The 15,343-nt window shown below is 45.7% G+C and overlaps 2 protein-coding genes across 2 annotated transcripts; both read left to right on the forward strand.

The window, feature by feature from the left end:
• Positions 1 to 5,793: 5,793 nt before the first annotated feature.
• On the forward strand, positions 5,794 to 6,807 carry LOC145955196 (uncharacterized). The gene has a single exon (XM_083069903.1). The coding sequence runs from the start codon at positions 5,794 to 5,796 to the stop codon at positions 6,805 to 6,807; it is 1,014 nt and encodes a 337-aa protein (XP_082926029.1).
• Positions 6,808 to 9,367: 2,560 nt separating this feature from the next.
• Positions 9,368 to 10,843, forward strand: LOC109804683 (uncharacterized). The gene has a single exon (XM_083069904.1). The coding sequence runs from the start codon at positions 9,368 to 9,370 to the stop codon at positions 10,841 to 10,843; it is 1,476 nt and encodes a 491-aa protein (XP_082926030.1).
• Positions 10,844 to 15,343: the final 4,500 nt, after the last annotated feature.

Raw genomic sequence — 15,343 nt, forward strand, 5'->3', positions numbered from 1 at the left:
TTTGTTTTGTAAATATATTTATAATGATTTAAATAAATTTATTACCATATGGGTAAGATCTAGCAAAACTTTATTAAATCTCTCCTTCATTAAACTTTGGAATTTATTAGAAAATTATTCAATTTTGATTAAGTATCAAATAAGTCCTTGCCCATTATTATTTCAAATTGTAAATTTTACACTATAATAAAGGTAAAAAAAAAAAAGTGTCTACTAATTATTTTTACCTTAATAAAAATCACTAAAAAAGTAAATTTCAAAATTCATATGTACATAGTAATAGGTAATTGTATATTGTTTAGTTCAGACACACCACGTTGAGTTGATCTAACTAGTTTGTTTACACCCAGTTTAGCTGCATCCAGTTAAGTTTGAATAAATATACCCATGATAACCTCACAATAAGTTCAAAGTGACATTGAAACCCCAATCTCAAAATACGGTAACGCATTAAAGAGTAACATAGAAATAATATTTTCATGCAATAAATCCCGTATATAATCATGGGGATATTTCATAACTACCTACATGATATCTATCATGGGGCTGAAGTGACACTATCCTCCGATCACACATGATCTTCACTCGAAACTAAATGATGAATAACATGGCAAGAACCTCCATAGTCAATGTTGATCCAATTCCTAGATGATTGTCGCTTCTCTCTACGATCGTCCCAATCCCACAAGAGAATCCCACATCAATTGCTACTGCTACAACACCACCATCAAACATTGAGTTGTTACAACAGATGGAAGCCCTGCAAAAGCATAATGAAGAAACCTTAGCTACCCTTGCATGCTAGATCTTATTAATTTTTTTTCTTCCCTCGTTTTCTTGTATACTAAATGAAGGAATTATTTTTAAAAAATATTTATCCTCCCCTCTCTTTTCCCTTCGCTTGTATTTCTTGTATTTGGAATGTAGTGCATACATCAAATAATTATTTTTTTTATTAAAAAACTTAGGTGAATTGCTTCAAACTTTATAAATACTTACTATACCGTATGGTGGTCGACTAGGCCGAACGTCCGAACCCGCGAATAATCAGGCCGGATACCCGAGCCCGTCGATGCTGAGACCGATCACCCGAGCCCACCGACCACGTATAAACGAGTGAAACGTGTCGGTGTGGTCGGCCAATCTCAGCGCCTCTGCCAGTCTGATTACGGATAGTTTAATTAGTGTAACACATCAGATTAGCCCCCTAATTTTCCGGGGCCCAATCCTTAATCATGGCCCAATACGAACACCTATAAATAGAGCTCCAACGAGGTATGTAACTAACTTTCAACTACCGCATTTATTACGCCGAGAACTAACTTGAGCGTCAGAGTGTCTTTGCAGGCACCCCCCACCTCGCTTCGGACTACCTGGACAAGAACGAGCAGACCGAGACCCAAGACCCGACCTGCTACGACTAAGATAATTGAAGTGTGTATCCTAACACAGGAACATTTGGTGCCCACCGTGGGGCCGAAGAGACGTTTTCAGCCCATTTTTACTCTACGACTGAGATCAAGACATGGTAGCAACGCGCAAGGGACAATCAACAACGACTCAACCGATCCCTAATCTCGGGAGCAATCCCGTTATGACCAACCAAGAGCGTTACCCGTACGGAATGCCTCAAACACAAACCGAACCCGTGATACAAGAGGTTCAGCCTAATACCGACCATGCTCAACCCGACCTCCAAGACGACTTGCGCGCATTGCGCAAAGAAATGGCCGCTATCCGAAGACAAAGAGAAGCTGACGCTAGGGAGTTGGCCGAACTGCGCCGCCAGAACGCCGAGCTTCGAAGCCTCAACCAGACATATGTGCCGTCAACTCCCACTCTCCAGGAGGAATCGGCGTATTGTTAAGTCTCAATTTTACCTCTTTTTGGATGAGACTTATTGAACAAATTCCACTCATCCTTTGAACCATTGCAATATAATTGTTCTCTTTTTGGTTCATTTTGTGTGCAGATATAACTAACCCAAATTCAGCTAACAATACCTTAATACACCTCATTTTTTGTGCAGGTATTGAGCTAGTGACTTGAGGATTGAAGACTCTTAGGATTGGAAACCTAAGAAGCTAAGGAGCAGAGAAGAGGTTCTGCGCCGGGCTCAATATAACCTGCGCTGGGCGTGACAAAAACAGAGTATTTCATCTCTGCCAGTTATATTGCGCCGGACGCAAAAGGAATTAAGCCGGGCGCAAAAGGAATTGCGCCGGGCTTGTGTTGAGACAGAGAGTGCTTGACTTCTCTGGAAGAACTTGCGCCGAGCGCGAAGAATTGTGCGCCGGGCGCGGAACCCTAATCTGATCTCCCAGGCTCGTATTTGAAGCCATTTTCGGGGATCTTTCTCTCCATTCTCACATTGGGCGCCTCCAGGAGCTGCGGAAGGGATTCCCAGGGCTTGGGATCGTCCGTGTGCGGATCTTTCCTTCGGTTCTTCATCCTCCTTTCATCTCTATTTTGTATTTGCCCTCTTTGTTGAGTGGTTTCACCCATTTTGTGGGGTTAGATGTAACCAACGTACTCTATTGTAATCTTTACGATTTTAATGATATATATACATGTTGTTTTATTCTTTGTTGTGTTTGTTTCTATTCTTAATGCTTGCTTTGGATTGATCACCCTTTGCATGATTTAAGGTTCCATGGGTATTGGAAAATAACCTTTGAAACTAGTTCTGAAACATATGCCTAGTGGTGATTGTATCTAGGGATAGAGCTTGACCCATTAGTAGTCTTAAACCCTAGCCCGTAATGCGGGTGTAGATATTGGGTACTCAAGGGATTGATATTCAATATCCGCACCTAGGCTCTTTCTCTAAGGGATTAGGTTTGAGTAAACTTATGGGTTGACTAAGCAATGAATTCAACAAGAGATTAAGGATACATTAGTGTTACGTTTGGTGAAATCTGACCCCCACAACCTCACAATACCACAATACCATTCCTGACCTTTTCCACTCACAAAACAATATTTATTTACAGCTTTCATTCCAATAGTCACAACTTTGAATTCACTGCACAAACTATGAAATTGGAATTATTCTTTAGTCACGAATAGTCAATAAATGCTTATATTACCTTCTAATCCCTGTGGATACGATATTTTTACTACTTGAACGACCGGTATACTTGCCGTGTTTGAGACCGTTGATAGAATTAAACAAATTTACAAATATTAACAAAAGCACTTCAACGGAAATCTCAACAAGTTTTTGGCGCCGTTGCCGGGGATTAGAATGGCGATTTAGTATTTGTAGCTATTTGTGACTTATTCTTTATTTTTATTGTTATTTTTATTTGTGTGTTGGTAATGAATTGTTGAAGCTAACCTGTGCGCTCTAGTCCTCTGCTTTCTCTTGTATGCAAGGAACTGTGAACTAGATTGACCAATTCCTCTGAGCAGTTGCTGAGCAATCCTCAGATTGAGCACAATGCAAGGAGGAACAAGAGCAACAGGAGGAGAAGGAGAGTAGAGCACTTCAAGTTGGTCACTGTCAGGCTCGGGACAGTAAACAAGCGCTTCCTGGGAGGCAACCCAGAGATCTGAACTGTGTTTTAGATTTTTGTTGCATGTTGTTCTGTGTTATAAGTGTTGTTTTGTATTATGTGTTGTGTTTTGTGTTATATGTTTTGTGGTATATGTTGTTTGTGTTATGTGTTAGTTGTTAGAATCATGTTTGAATGGGTAAATATAGGGTACATTTTGTTTGGAATGTGAGGAATGAGGCAATTCTGTGTCTAGGTGGAAATAAGGCCTGATCCTAATTTAAAACCTGGGCAAATTGACCTTTTAAAGTGACTACGCGCCGGGCGTGACTCTTTTGCGCCCGACCTAATACTCAATTTTTGGTCTCTGAAACCACCACGCCGGGCGCGTTTAACGCACGCCTGGCGCGATATCAGATTTTGAAACCTCGTTGATTTTTACTGATATTAAGCCCGACGCATCTGTGTTAAGCCCGGCGCACCACATTCCTGACAGTCCATATTTATCTGTTTTCAATCATGTTTCTTTATGTTCTGTTGTATGTTGTATGTTTGTGTGCTTTATGTTGCATTGTTATAGTTCATTTCCGTGTGCATGCATGTTGTGCTTAATTTTGGTCTAAGGATATTCTCCATTTTTGCTATATTTGCTTGGTCATCACTGTGTATAATTTTTGTGCTCACCATGTTCTTTCATGAGTACACTCTGCAATCACTTCTGGTTACCAGGACTTTCAGGCGTATACTGGTTGGCCTGGGGACCAGGCTCCTAAGTTTGGGGGAGTGGAGCTGCTGAGGTTGATGGAGTTGATGATGGTGGAGCAGCTCTTGGAGATGATGATGACCAGACCCCATAGATGGAAGCAGATGGAGCCTACCTTAGTTTACCTTTGTCTATTGCAATTTATTCTTCTGTCTTTTATTTTCAGTATTTAACTGTTTTTATATATAGTTTTTTTTGTGATTACTTTGTTGGTTCTTTTTGTGAATATTCTGCTTTAGCATGGTTTTTAATCTTGTTGATACTTGCTTTGCTTGTGGTTGATTCTGGATTGTAGTTTGCTTGATGTTTATAGTGCTTGTACCCTAGACATTTTCAAGTCACATTAGATCTTTAGTTCATGACTAGTTGCATACGGGTTTCAATGTTGATCATAGAACTGAGCTGAGCTTGATAGTTTGTGGATGCATAGCCGGGTGAGGTTTGAGCCTAAAACACTTATGAGTGAACTACGCTTAAGTTGCATGATAGACTTTGCTTGAGTTTCCCTGGTGGTTTGCTTATGTTGTGCACTTATATGATCAAGGCATTCATACTCCTCTATTTTGTAACCATCTAAGCCAAAAAGCCATCTCCACTCTTCACTTGACCCATACCTTTCTAAGCCTAAACACCACACCTTCCACTTGTCCCAAACCATGAAAAATTAACCATAACCCTTGCTTTGGTTAAGAGAGCAAACTGATGACATCAAATAAGTTTGGGGGAGTTGAAGAATGGGGAATTTTGGGAAGAAGAAAGTATGTGGTCAACCATTACAAAACAAAATAAAAAATAAAAAAAAACAAAGCAAAACAAAAACAAAAATATTAAGATGCAAAAATATAAATATGCATCTCATAAAGGCTAATGGCTTGGATCAGGTAAAGGGCATGTGCCAAATTGTTGTAATGGGGTATGGAGAGGGACATCATTGTAAAATCTTATTTGCTCTCTTAAGCTATAGCACCTTCAATCCTTGAAAAACCATAAAACTGCTACCGCTTGACCCTGCTTGACCCAGATTGCCCTAATAAAGATCTTGTGATAAGTGTCTGCATTTGTTTTACCGCTGGTTTCATTTGGAAACGAAGAGCAAAGTTGAATTATGTGGCGTGAGTAGTAGACTAGAGAGAAACACTCACCCTGATACACTAGTGTGCATAGAGAGAAACATTTTCCTAGTGAGGATGCATACACAGATAGTCATTACTCTTCTCAGCTCTTTGATCTCTTTTGAAACCTTTGTTTGCACCTTGTCATGTTCTATTGCAATAATTGTGATTGGAAATTCATCTGAGGTTCATGCTTGCGAAAAGAAGATACAAGTAAACTAGGATGTAGAAATTGACTCACTTGCATTGCTTGTTATCTGCTAGATTAATTACCTTTTGCTTGAGGACAAGCAAGGTTCTAAGTTTGGGGGAGTATCATGCCCCGACTGACCATGTAACTTGAACACCAGCCACCTCTTTGGTGGCCAACAAGGCCGACACCTATACTCACTCCCTGAGGCATCCTTTCTCTCGAAGAATAATGGAGGCAACCCTATTGGACCACTGGAAAAGTATACTGATCGACAAGTACGATGGGTCAACCGACCCCGAGGAACACTTGAATGTTTTCTTGACTCAAGCAACCCTCTCCACTCAAGACGACTCGGCTTTGTGCCGAATATTTCCCACGTCACTGAAGGGTAGGGCTTTGAGTTGGTTCACGAGGCTGCCGAACTCCTCCATTGATTCATTTAGCGAGTTATCATCCCAGTTTACCCTACAATTCGCGGCGAGTAAGCCGTACAGGACGACCTCGTTAGCTTTGGCGGGGATTCGGCAAGAGAAGAAGGAAAGTTTGAGAAGCTTTATGGACCGGTTCAACAAAATCGCCATGGAGATAGGTGATCTTAACCCGGCCGTGGCCTTGGACCGGTTGATCACTGCTCTGAAGCCGGGGCCCTTTGTGAATAGATTATGTAAGAAACCACCGGTCGACATGAATGACCTCCGGTGCCGAGCCGAGAAGTATATGCAAATGGAGGAGCTGGCGGAGACCCGAAACCAAGCTAGGGTTGAGGAGACTTACAACAAGAAGGAACAAGGCCGGGAGCCCATGAAAAAGACAAATGCCGACCCCTCGAATGCTCGCCTGCCGAGAGGATCGCGCTACACAGCGTATACTCCTCTCAACGCGAGCTGGGCCAAGGTATTGGAGCAGGCCCTAGCATCTGAAATATTAGTGATGCCCAAGCGGGCGAACACACCTCCAAGAGCCGACACGACTAAGTCGTGCCGATTCCATCGAAACTGGGGCCACTCGACAGAAGAATGCTCAGCGTTAAAGGATAAACTAGAGGACCTCATCAAGCAAGGCCACCTCGAAAAATTTGTGAGACCACAAGATCACCAAACAGGAGGGAGAGATCAACGCCCTCGAGAGGCACCACTGACAAGAGACCGACGCCACAAGTCTCGATCAACCGAGAGGAGAGATCACACACGAGGTTCCCGTGAAGACAACAATCGGCCGAGGAAGATAATTGATAAGTCATAATTTGATATGTATCTTATCCTTCAATTTAGCTATTTTACATTCCATTCATGGTTAATTATAGGATTTAGATAGATATGTGTGTTGTTGGGCCAAATTGGATAGTTGGGAATTATTATTCTAAATTTTCGCTGTTTTTGGGCTGATGAACATGTCTCGGTCTTCAGGGCATAACTTGGGCTGTAGTGATCCACATGGTGCAAACTCGGTGGCCCTGGAAAGCTAAGACAAAGACCTAAATATTTGCAGAAGGCGCCGTCGGCCAATTCGATCATCTAGAAGGTCTAATTCGGTGGAAAACAACTCGGTGCGGAAAAGAATAATGGAATCCAACTCATCCCACCAACTCATCCCACCAACTCTCCCATTTCGTTTTGTCTAAGCTTTTTCCATTATTTTATATTTCTTGTGTGTTATATGAAGGCTATAAATAGGCCTTCACTCTCCCATTGTAAGACACCCCTCAATACACCTTCAAATAAGTTACTCTTGGGTGTTCTTCTCCTCCCTTCTCTTTGTTTTCCTTAAGTTTATTTTCTCTCTTGTAGTTGCAGTTTATGTTTTATTCTCTTCTCCTTTTGTATGCATTTTAGTTCTTTTCTTTGCCTCCTCCATGGAAGGCTAGGTTGTTGCTACTTTTACTTTGCTGCTGCACACGAATTTAATTTCAAATTTATGGCTTTAATGTTGATTAGCTTAGGATTTAATTTACTAGCTAATGCTATGAGTAGCTAAGTAGCTTTGGTTGGATTTCTTAATGTGGATAGCAATGTCTCTTTGAGGTTAATGGTGTTTTAATGTTGTTTTTGAGTTGAATTACATTCCATAATCTCTATTTGAGTTCTTAATGAATGGTTCTTAGATTTTCGCTTAGTTAATTGACGAATCATTATTAATTTCACAAGTCATATAATTGGGTTTTCGCTTAGTTAACGAGATTATGTGAATTGTGATGAGATTTACAAATAGAGAATTGAAGTGGGTTGTGTAAGTGCTTAACTGCAACTTACTTTGTTTAATTCTTAATTAATCTTCGCTTAGTTGGTTAATTAGGAGCTCGAATGTGATTTAACTCAGTAACTTGCATGTTTAGATTAATTGAGGATAAGAGGTCAAGCTATCTAGTTAAGGAATCCAACTTTTTAGTTTATTGTTTGTTACCGTTTGGTTACCATTTATTTGTTTCTTTTTCAATCAAAACCCCCCCCTCTATTTTAATTTCCGTTGCTTGAATCCTATGGCTTAAATGCATTATTCCTTGAGAGAACGACCTAGGAGTCACTTCTTAGTACTACATTTACTTGTATTTATTTGACCGGATACGGCTTCGATCAATAATAAACACAATAGCCGGAGGTTTTGCTGGGGGAGGTTCCACATCTTCCGCCCGGAAAAGACATCTCCGAGCTGTACGATCGGTAAATAGCGTTAATCAGCCGAGAACACCGAAGATGCCTCTGATCACTTTCTCTGACCGAGATTTCCGTGGCGTCGATCCCGTCCAGGACGACCCCATGGTAATTTTCGTGGAGATGCATAATTGCATCGTGAAGAAGACATTGGTCGACCAGGGGAGCTCTGTCGACATATTGTACTGGAACACATTTAAGCAACTTGGGATCCCAGAAGAAAGCCTAGAACCATATCACGAGCCTCTACTAGGATTCTCGGGCGAAAGAGTGATGACGAGAGGGTGCATCGACTCGTACACTCGCTTCGGATTCGACCAGAAGTCCTCAAGAGAGATTAAAATCCGATACATCGTGGTGCACGCGAACACATCATACAACATCCTACTGGGCCGACCCTCAATCAATGCTCTAGGAGCAATTGTCTCCACCCCCCACCTGTGCATGAAGTTTCCGTCGAGAGATGAGCAGGTAATCACTGTGCATGCCGACCAGAAAACAGCAAGGGAGTGCTACCTCTCTAGCTTGAAAGTGCAGCCCATCTCCGACCCCCCGACGACGATAAAAGGCGTGAATGTGGTCAGACAAGAGATAACCGACGGCATCGACCTCGACCCCCGGTTAGGGGAAGACGAGCGGATCGAAGCCGCCGAAGACCTAGTCCCATTTCAGCTTGGTCGAGTACCCGAACAGGTCACCCATTTGGGATCCCAATTGAGTGAAATCGATGCGAACCAGGTGAAGCGAGCAGTCTGAGACAATAAAGACTTTTTTGCATGGACGATGTCGGACATGCCAGGAATAGATCCAAAGTTCCTGTGTCACCGACTGGCCGTATGCCGAGACGCCGACCAGTTGCCCAAAAGAAGAGGAAAATGGGAGATGAGAAGAGAAAGGCTGCGAACGCCGAGGTGCAAAAACTGTAACAAGCAAAGTTCATTCGAGAGGTCACCTACACCACCTGGCTAGCTAATGTGGTGTTGGTCAAAAAGTCGAATGGGAAGTGGAGAATGTGCACCGACTACACCGACCTTAACAAAGCCTGCCCCAAGGACGCTTATCCACTCCCCTGCATCGATCGACTCGTTGACGGCGCGTCCGGACACTCTATTTTCAGCCTCCTAGGCGCATACTCAGGTTACAATCAAATAAAAATGTACCCGGCCCACGAAGAAAAAACGGCGTTTATCACTGAGAACGCCAACTTTTGTTATAAGGTGATGCCATTTGGGTTGAAGAACGCCGGGGCAACCTATCAAAGGTTAATGGACAAAGTCTTTCGGGGTCAAATCGGCCGAAACATCGAAATTTATGTGGACGACATGGTGGTGAAGTCCAACTCCATGGCCAATCATGTAGCCGACCTGGCCGAAATATTTTGTGAATTGCGCAAGCACAATATGAGGCTCAACCCCGAGAAATGCACCTTCGGGGTCAGGGGAGGCAAATTTCTAGGTTTCATGCTATCGGCAAGAGGCATTGAAGCAAACCGAGACAAATGCCAAGCTATGATAGATATGCGAAGCCCGAGCAACCTCAAGGAACTGCAACGTCTTTCAGGAAGATTAGTCGCCTTGTCACGATTCCTCCCGCGTCTAGGCGACAAAATTAGCCTGATGACGAAGCTTTTGCGAAAGGCCTCAGCCTTCTCGTGGGATGAACCATGTGAAGAAGCCTTCATGGCGTTGAAAGCAGCACTAGCGACGCCACCGATCTTAACGAGACCTGATCCTTCGAGGCCATTTTTGGTATACCTGGCCGTGTTCGAAGATGCGATCAGCTCGGTTTTGGTGCAAGAAAAAGAAGGCACCCAAGCTCCTGTTTACTTCGTCAGCCGACTCTTACAGGACTCCGAAACCCGGTACCAGCTGATAGAGAAGGCAGCACTCGGTTTAGTGCACACATCCCGACGCCTCCGGCATTATTTCCAGAGCAACCGAGTTGTTGTCCACACGGACTGCCCAATTTTGAAAGTCTTAGGCAAACCTGACCTTGCCGGGAGAATGATGGCTTGGTTGATCGAGCTCTCGCAGTTCGACATCACCTTCAAGCTGAGAGGGCCGATCAAAGCTCAATGCTTGGCCGACTTCATAAACGAGCTACACCCTCAGGGTCAGTTCGAAGAGCACTTGTGGACCCTCCATGTTGACGGTTCTTCAAATTGCCGAGGAAGCGGAGCAGGAGTCATTCTAGAAGGACCCAAAGGGATAGTTTTAGAGCAATCCCTCCGCTTTCGGTTCAAAGCCTCGAACAACCAAGCTGAATATGAAGCCTTATTGGCTGGGTTGAGACTAGCCGAAGACATGGGTGCTTCGAGACTTAAATGCTTGACCGACTCTAAGGTGGTGGCCGAGCAAGTAGGCGGTAACTTTCAGGTTAGAGATCACAACATGATAAAGTACTACCATGCCTATCAGAAGTTAAAGGCAAAGTTTCAAGAGGTGTCAGTCGACCACATCCCGCGCGAGGATAACGCCCGAGCCGACCAGTTGGATCGGCTGGCCGCAACCAAGAGGCCGGGCCATTTGAGAACCATCATTCAACAGGAGATTGACCGCCCAAGTGTCGAGATAGAAACAGTCGCAAACGTCGAGGCCGACCATGCCGAAATTAATGACCCTCCAGACTAGCGAGATGAAATCAAAGCATTTCTCACCAACGGAATCACACCAGCCGAGCCGGCCGAAGCCAAACAGTTGAGAACACCAGCCAGCAGATACGTTGTCATCGCCGATCAACTGTACAGACGTGGCTTCTCTACCCCATTGCTTAAGTGTCTAAACACCTCCGAGGCTGATTACGTGATGAGAGAAGTGCATGAGGGCATTTGTGGAATGCACTCGGGAGCTAGGACGACCGCTACTAAACTAGTGCGAGTTGGTTATTACTGGCCGACCATGGGCACCGATTGTGCCATGTTTGTGAAGAAGTGCCAACCTTGTCAAAAACACGACAACTTGATTCATCAACCAGCCGAGCAGTTGCATTGCATTCCCCCAGCATGGCCGTTCGCCACATGGGGAGCCGACATACTCGGACCTTTCCCGGTTGCCAAGGGACAATGCAAATTCCTCATCGTTGCTGTGGACCTGTTCACCAAGTGGATCGAAGCCGAGCCCCTGGCGTGTATCTCGGCGCATCAAGTCCAAAAATTCTTATGGAGGAATATCATCACGCGATTCGGCGTCCCGCACACCCTGGTAACCGACAACGGCCTTCAATTCACTGACCGAAAACTTAACGAGTTCCTGGCCGGTCTCGGAATACAGCACAAGGTCACATAGGTCGAGCATCCGCAAACGAACGGCCAGGCCGAGTCCGCCAATAAGGTTATCCTAACAGAATTGAAGAAGCGGCTAGGGGAAGCAAAGGGAGCATGGGCCGAGCAATTGCCCGAGGTATTATGGGCTTACAGGTGCACTCCTTAGTCGACTACTCAAGAAACCCCTTTTCGCCTAGTTTATGGATCCGACGCGATGATCCCAGTGGAAATCAGAGAACCATCATTCCGCCGAGCCCACTTCGATGAAGCAAACAACGAGGCCGAGCTCAGGATAAACCTAGACATGGTAGGGGAAATTCGAGACTGAGCACTAGTAGTTGCCGAGGCCACCAAACGACGATACAAGAGAAGATTTGACAACAAGGTAAAACCTAGAGAATTCCGAGAAGGAGACCTCGTTTGGAGAACCACAGGCGAGGCAAGGAAAGATCCGAGACAGGGAAAACTTGCCCCAAACTGGGACGGTCCTTTCCGAATCCGGCACAACCTGAACAACGGAGCATACAAGTTGGAGTACCTGTCAGGAGAACCGATTCCGAGAACTTGGAACTCCTCACACCTAAAGATGTATTATAGTTGATGTAATAGTGCACTCTTTTCCTTGACCGACTCTTTTTTCCCTAAGGAGGGTTTTGGGTCGGCAAGGTTTTTAACGAGGCACTCAATTAATGCAAAGACGTCTTTGAATGTTATTTCGTTTTCTATTCAACTGTGTGCCTATGCTTAGGTTATAAATATGCAGGTCCGACCTCAGATAAGGCTCACCGAAGACAAGTAACCCTCGACCGACCACTCAAACGTGTACTCGAGCCCAACAGGTTTCCCTCCCAAGTACCCTTCTCGGCTAAGGATGTACCTAGGCCGAGCACTACACGCTCGCGTATCGACGCCGAGCAACCCTCGGCCGACCACTCAAACATGTGCTCGAGCCCAACAGGTTTCCCTCCCGAGTACCCTTCTCGGCTAAGGATGTACCTAGGCCGAGCACTGCACGTTGGCGTATCGACGCCGAGCAACCCCCGGCCGACCACTCAAAAGTGTGCTCAAGCCCAACGGGTTAGGCCGAGAACTACACGTTCACGTAACGACGTCGCACCCTCTTCAACCGAGAACTTTCAAGGTGCTCCGCACTATGTATTAAGTTCAATTCGAACCCTCTCTAACCGAGACCTCTCGTGCGTTCCGCATTGTATCAAGTTCAATCCGAATCCTCTCTAACCGAGACCTCTCGTGCGTTCCGCATTGAATCAAGTTCAATCCGAACCCTCTCTAACCGAGACCTCTCGTGCGTTCCGCATTGTATCAACAATCTGAACCCTCTCTAGCCGAGTCCTCTCGTGTACTCCGCAGTGTGTATTAAGTTCAATCTGAGCACTCCCTAGCCGAGTCCTCTCGTGTACGCAATATATATTTTCAATTCGAGCACTCTCTAACCGGGACCTCTCGTGCGTTCCGCATTGTATCAAGTTCAATCCGAGCACTCCCTAGCCGAGTCCTCTCGTGTATGCAATATATATTAAGTTCAATTCGAGCACTCTCTAACCGGGACCTCTCGTGCGTTCCGCATTGTATCAAGTTCAATACGAACCCTCTCTAACCGAGACCTATCGTGCACTCCACGCTGTGTATCACGTTTAATCCGAGCACTCTCTAGCCGAGTCATCTCGTGTACTCCGCAATGTGTATTAAGTTCAATCTGAGCCCTCTCTAACCGAGCACTCTCACACGGCCCATCGTGTATTTAGTCACTGGTTTCGACGCCGAGCGTGTTGAACCCGGACACTAACGAAACAATCAATCACCGCGCTTCAATCACTGATCAAATTGCGGTATTGGCCCCCTCGGCCAAGTAAGAAGTCAGTTTAATTTGAAAATTAAGCACTTATAAACATGGCAAAAGAGCAAAAGGAATTTCATTAACTATGGCCGATCAAAATGGCTACTTACAAAAATCAAATGTCTAAAAGGCACCGACACCAACGGCCGAGCTTACAAAAAGGTGCTGACGGCCCGGTTACAAAAAATAACCTAACCATAAAGACCGACCCCTACGCAGCCACTTGCTCCGTTGGATTCCCGTCGCCGACTACATCTATTACCGGGTCCTCCTCCTCGGTTGACTGCACAGTAGCCCGGCTAGACACACCTTGACGGGGGGCTTCGGCATCCGGTTGAGCCCCTTGAGGAAACTCAACATAGCTCATAAACTTGCCACCTAGGAAGTCCCGGCTAACATCAAACTGAAAGTCAACCGGGACATCACAAAATTGGTGAGCTTGCCAAACGGCGTGTTGGAAGCCGGCATCGTGCTGAGCGAGGATTTGCTCGGTGGCTTCGGCCTCAAACTGTGCGGCTGCCTCTTTAAGTCGGGCGATCTCACTTGCAGCAGCGGCAGCTTCGGCCTTCATCTTTTGCATAGCCAACTTCAGATCGTCGGCCTCCCTACGATGGGCGTCGGCCACCTTCTTCAGCTCCTCGGCCGACTCGGTCGCCTTGGCGTTAGCACTTAAGGCATCCTTCACCGTCGCCTCAGCATCCTTCAGGCGAGTTTGGAGCCTCTCGGCCGAGACTGCCGACCTCATCATCACGTGCTTTGCCACGAGTGAGGTCCGAGCATCAAGCTCACAGAAAAGCTTATACTCGGCCTCCGTCGACATTCCCTCCAAGTATTGGAGTCCCCCTCCAGTGGCTAGGTCAAGACTTACCAAATTCTCGACCTGCACGTCCGAGGCCAAAAAGTTCGACCCCGCCACAATAGCGGGAATGGCGAAAGCCCCGCACCCTGCCTGCTCCAATGATAATTGCTTCGGTTGCTTGGAGGAGGAGCTCGGACGTTCCAGCTCTATATTCTGCTCGGCTGCACGTACCCGAGACGTACTCCCCTTTTTCTTGGGATCGGCCAGGGGAATTAGTACTTGTGTGGGCTTGTCTCGCTGTACCCTGAGGGCCGACCTGGCCGGCGACACTTTCCCACTCTCCTTCGCCTCCTTCGCCCTCTTGGCGAGCATCGCGGTTACATCCAACTTGCCTCTGGCCATGAATCCTACAACAAAGCAAATTTTAACCAATTTAAAAACTGATTAAGTAACCGAATCCTAGCACACATACCTAGCAAGACCATCTTAAAATGAGACGTCTAAAAAATTTCCAATAGGTCTCGGACAGGAAGCTCCTTCGGCAGTTGATCTAACAAATCCACAATCTCCTTGTCCTCGGCAGGGAGTTTTGAGGCAGGGATCGCCTCAAAGCGCGTCGGACGGCTCGTCCAGTAGAATGGGAACAGCGGGGAGTCTTCTCGGTCATAGAAGCAATCCCTCATCTCTGACCCCCAGCGAACCTTGAAAAATCCACTTTTAAATCCCTTGTACGAAGAGGTGAAGGCCCGTAGAAAGCCACGTTTCGGTACCCGAGCTAAAGAAACCCACTTTACCGGTTTTCTCGGGCGGCAAGTATATTAATAAAGAAATGCGAGTGGCCGAGGCGTGAGGCCGAGACAAAGACACAAGTTTTGAAATGCTTGCATGGCCGCCCAAGCATTAGGGTGCAACTGGGTCGGCGCCACATTTAGGGTTCGGAGAACCCCCATCTGAAAATCATCAAAGGGCAGCTCTATGCCGAGGTCCTCGAACCAACACATGTATGCGTAGAAGTAATTGTCTTCACCAGGTTCCGCCTCCAAGAACACAAAATCGGTGTCTGATCCATCGTCTTCACACGCCTCGGCAAGCAGCGGAAACTCCTCGCCCCCACCCCCGAAGCACTTCTCAGAAGAGATGAATGTGTCCAACAGGCCCTGGTCGGATAACTTCGAAAAGTATACACTAACCTCTCCGTCCACCCACTCATA

The sequence above is a fragment of the Cajanus cajan genome, chromosome 2, assembly GCF_000230855.2.
Source record: "Cajanus cajan strain Asha chromosome 2, NIPB_CcT2T_4, whole genome shotgun sequence".
NCBI lineage: Eukaryota > Viridiplantae > Streptophyta > Magnoliopsida > Fabales > Fabaceae > Cajanus > Cajanus cajan.

What these genes read in the sequence shown, in the direction of transcription:
- LOC109804683 (XM_083069904.1), top strand. Translation starts at nt 9,368, where the DNA reads ATGTACCCGGCCCACGAAGAAAAAACGGCGTTTATCACTGAGAACGCC.
- LOC145955196 (XM_083069903.1), top strand. Translation starts at nt 5,794, where the DNA reads ATGGAGGCAACCCTATTGGACCACTGGAAAAGTATACTGATCGACAAG.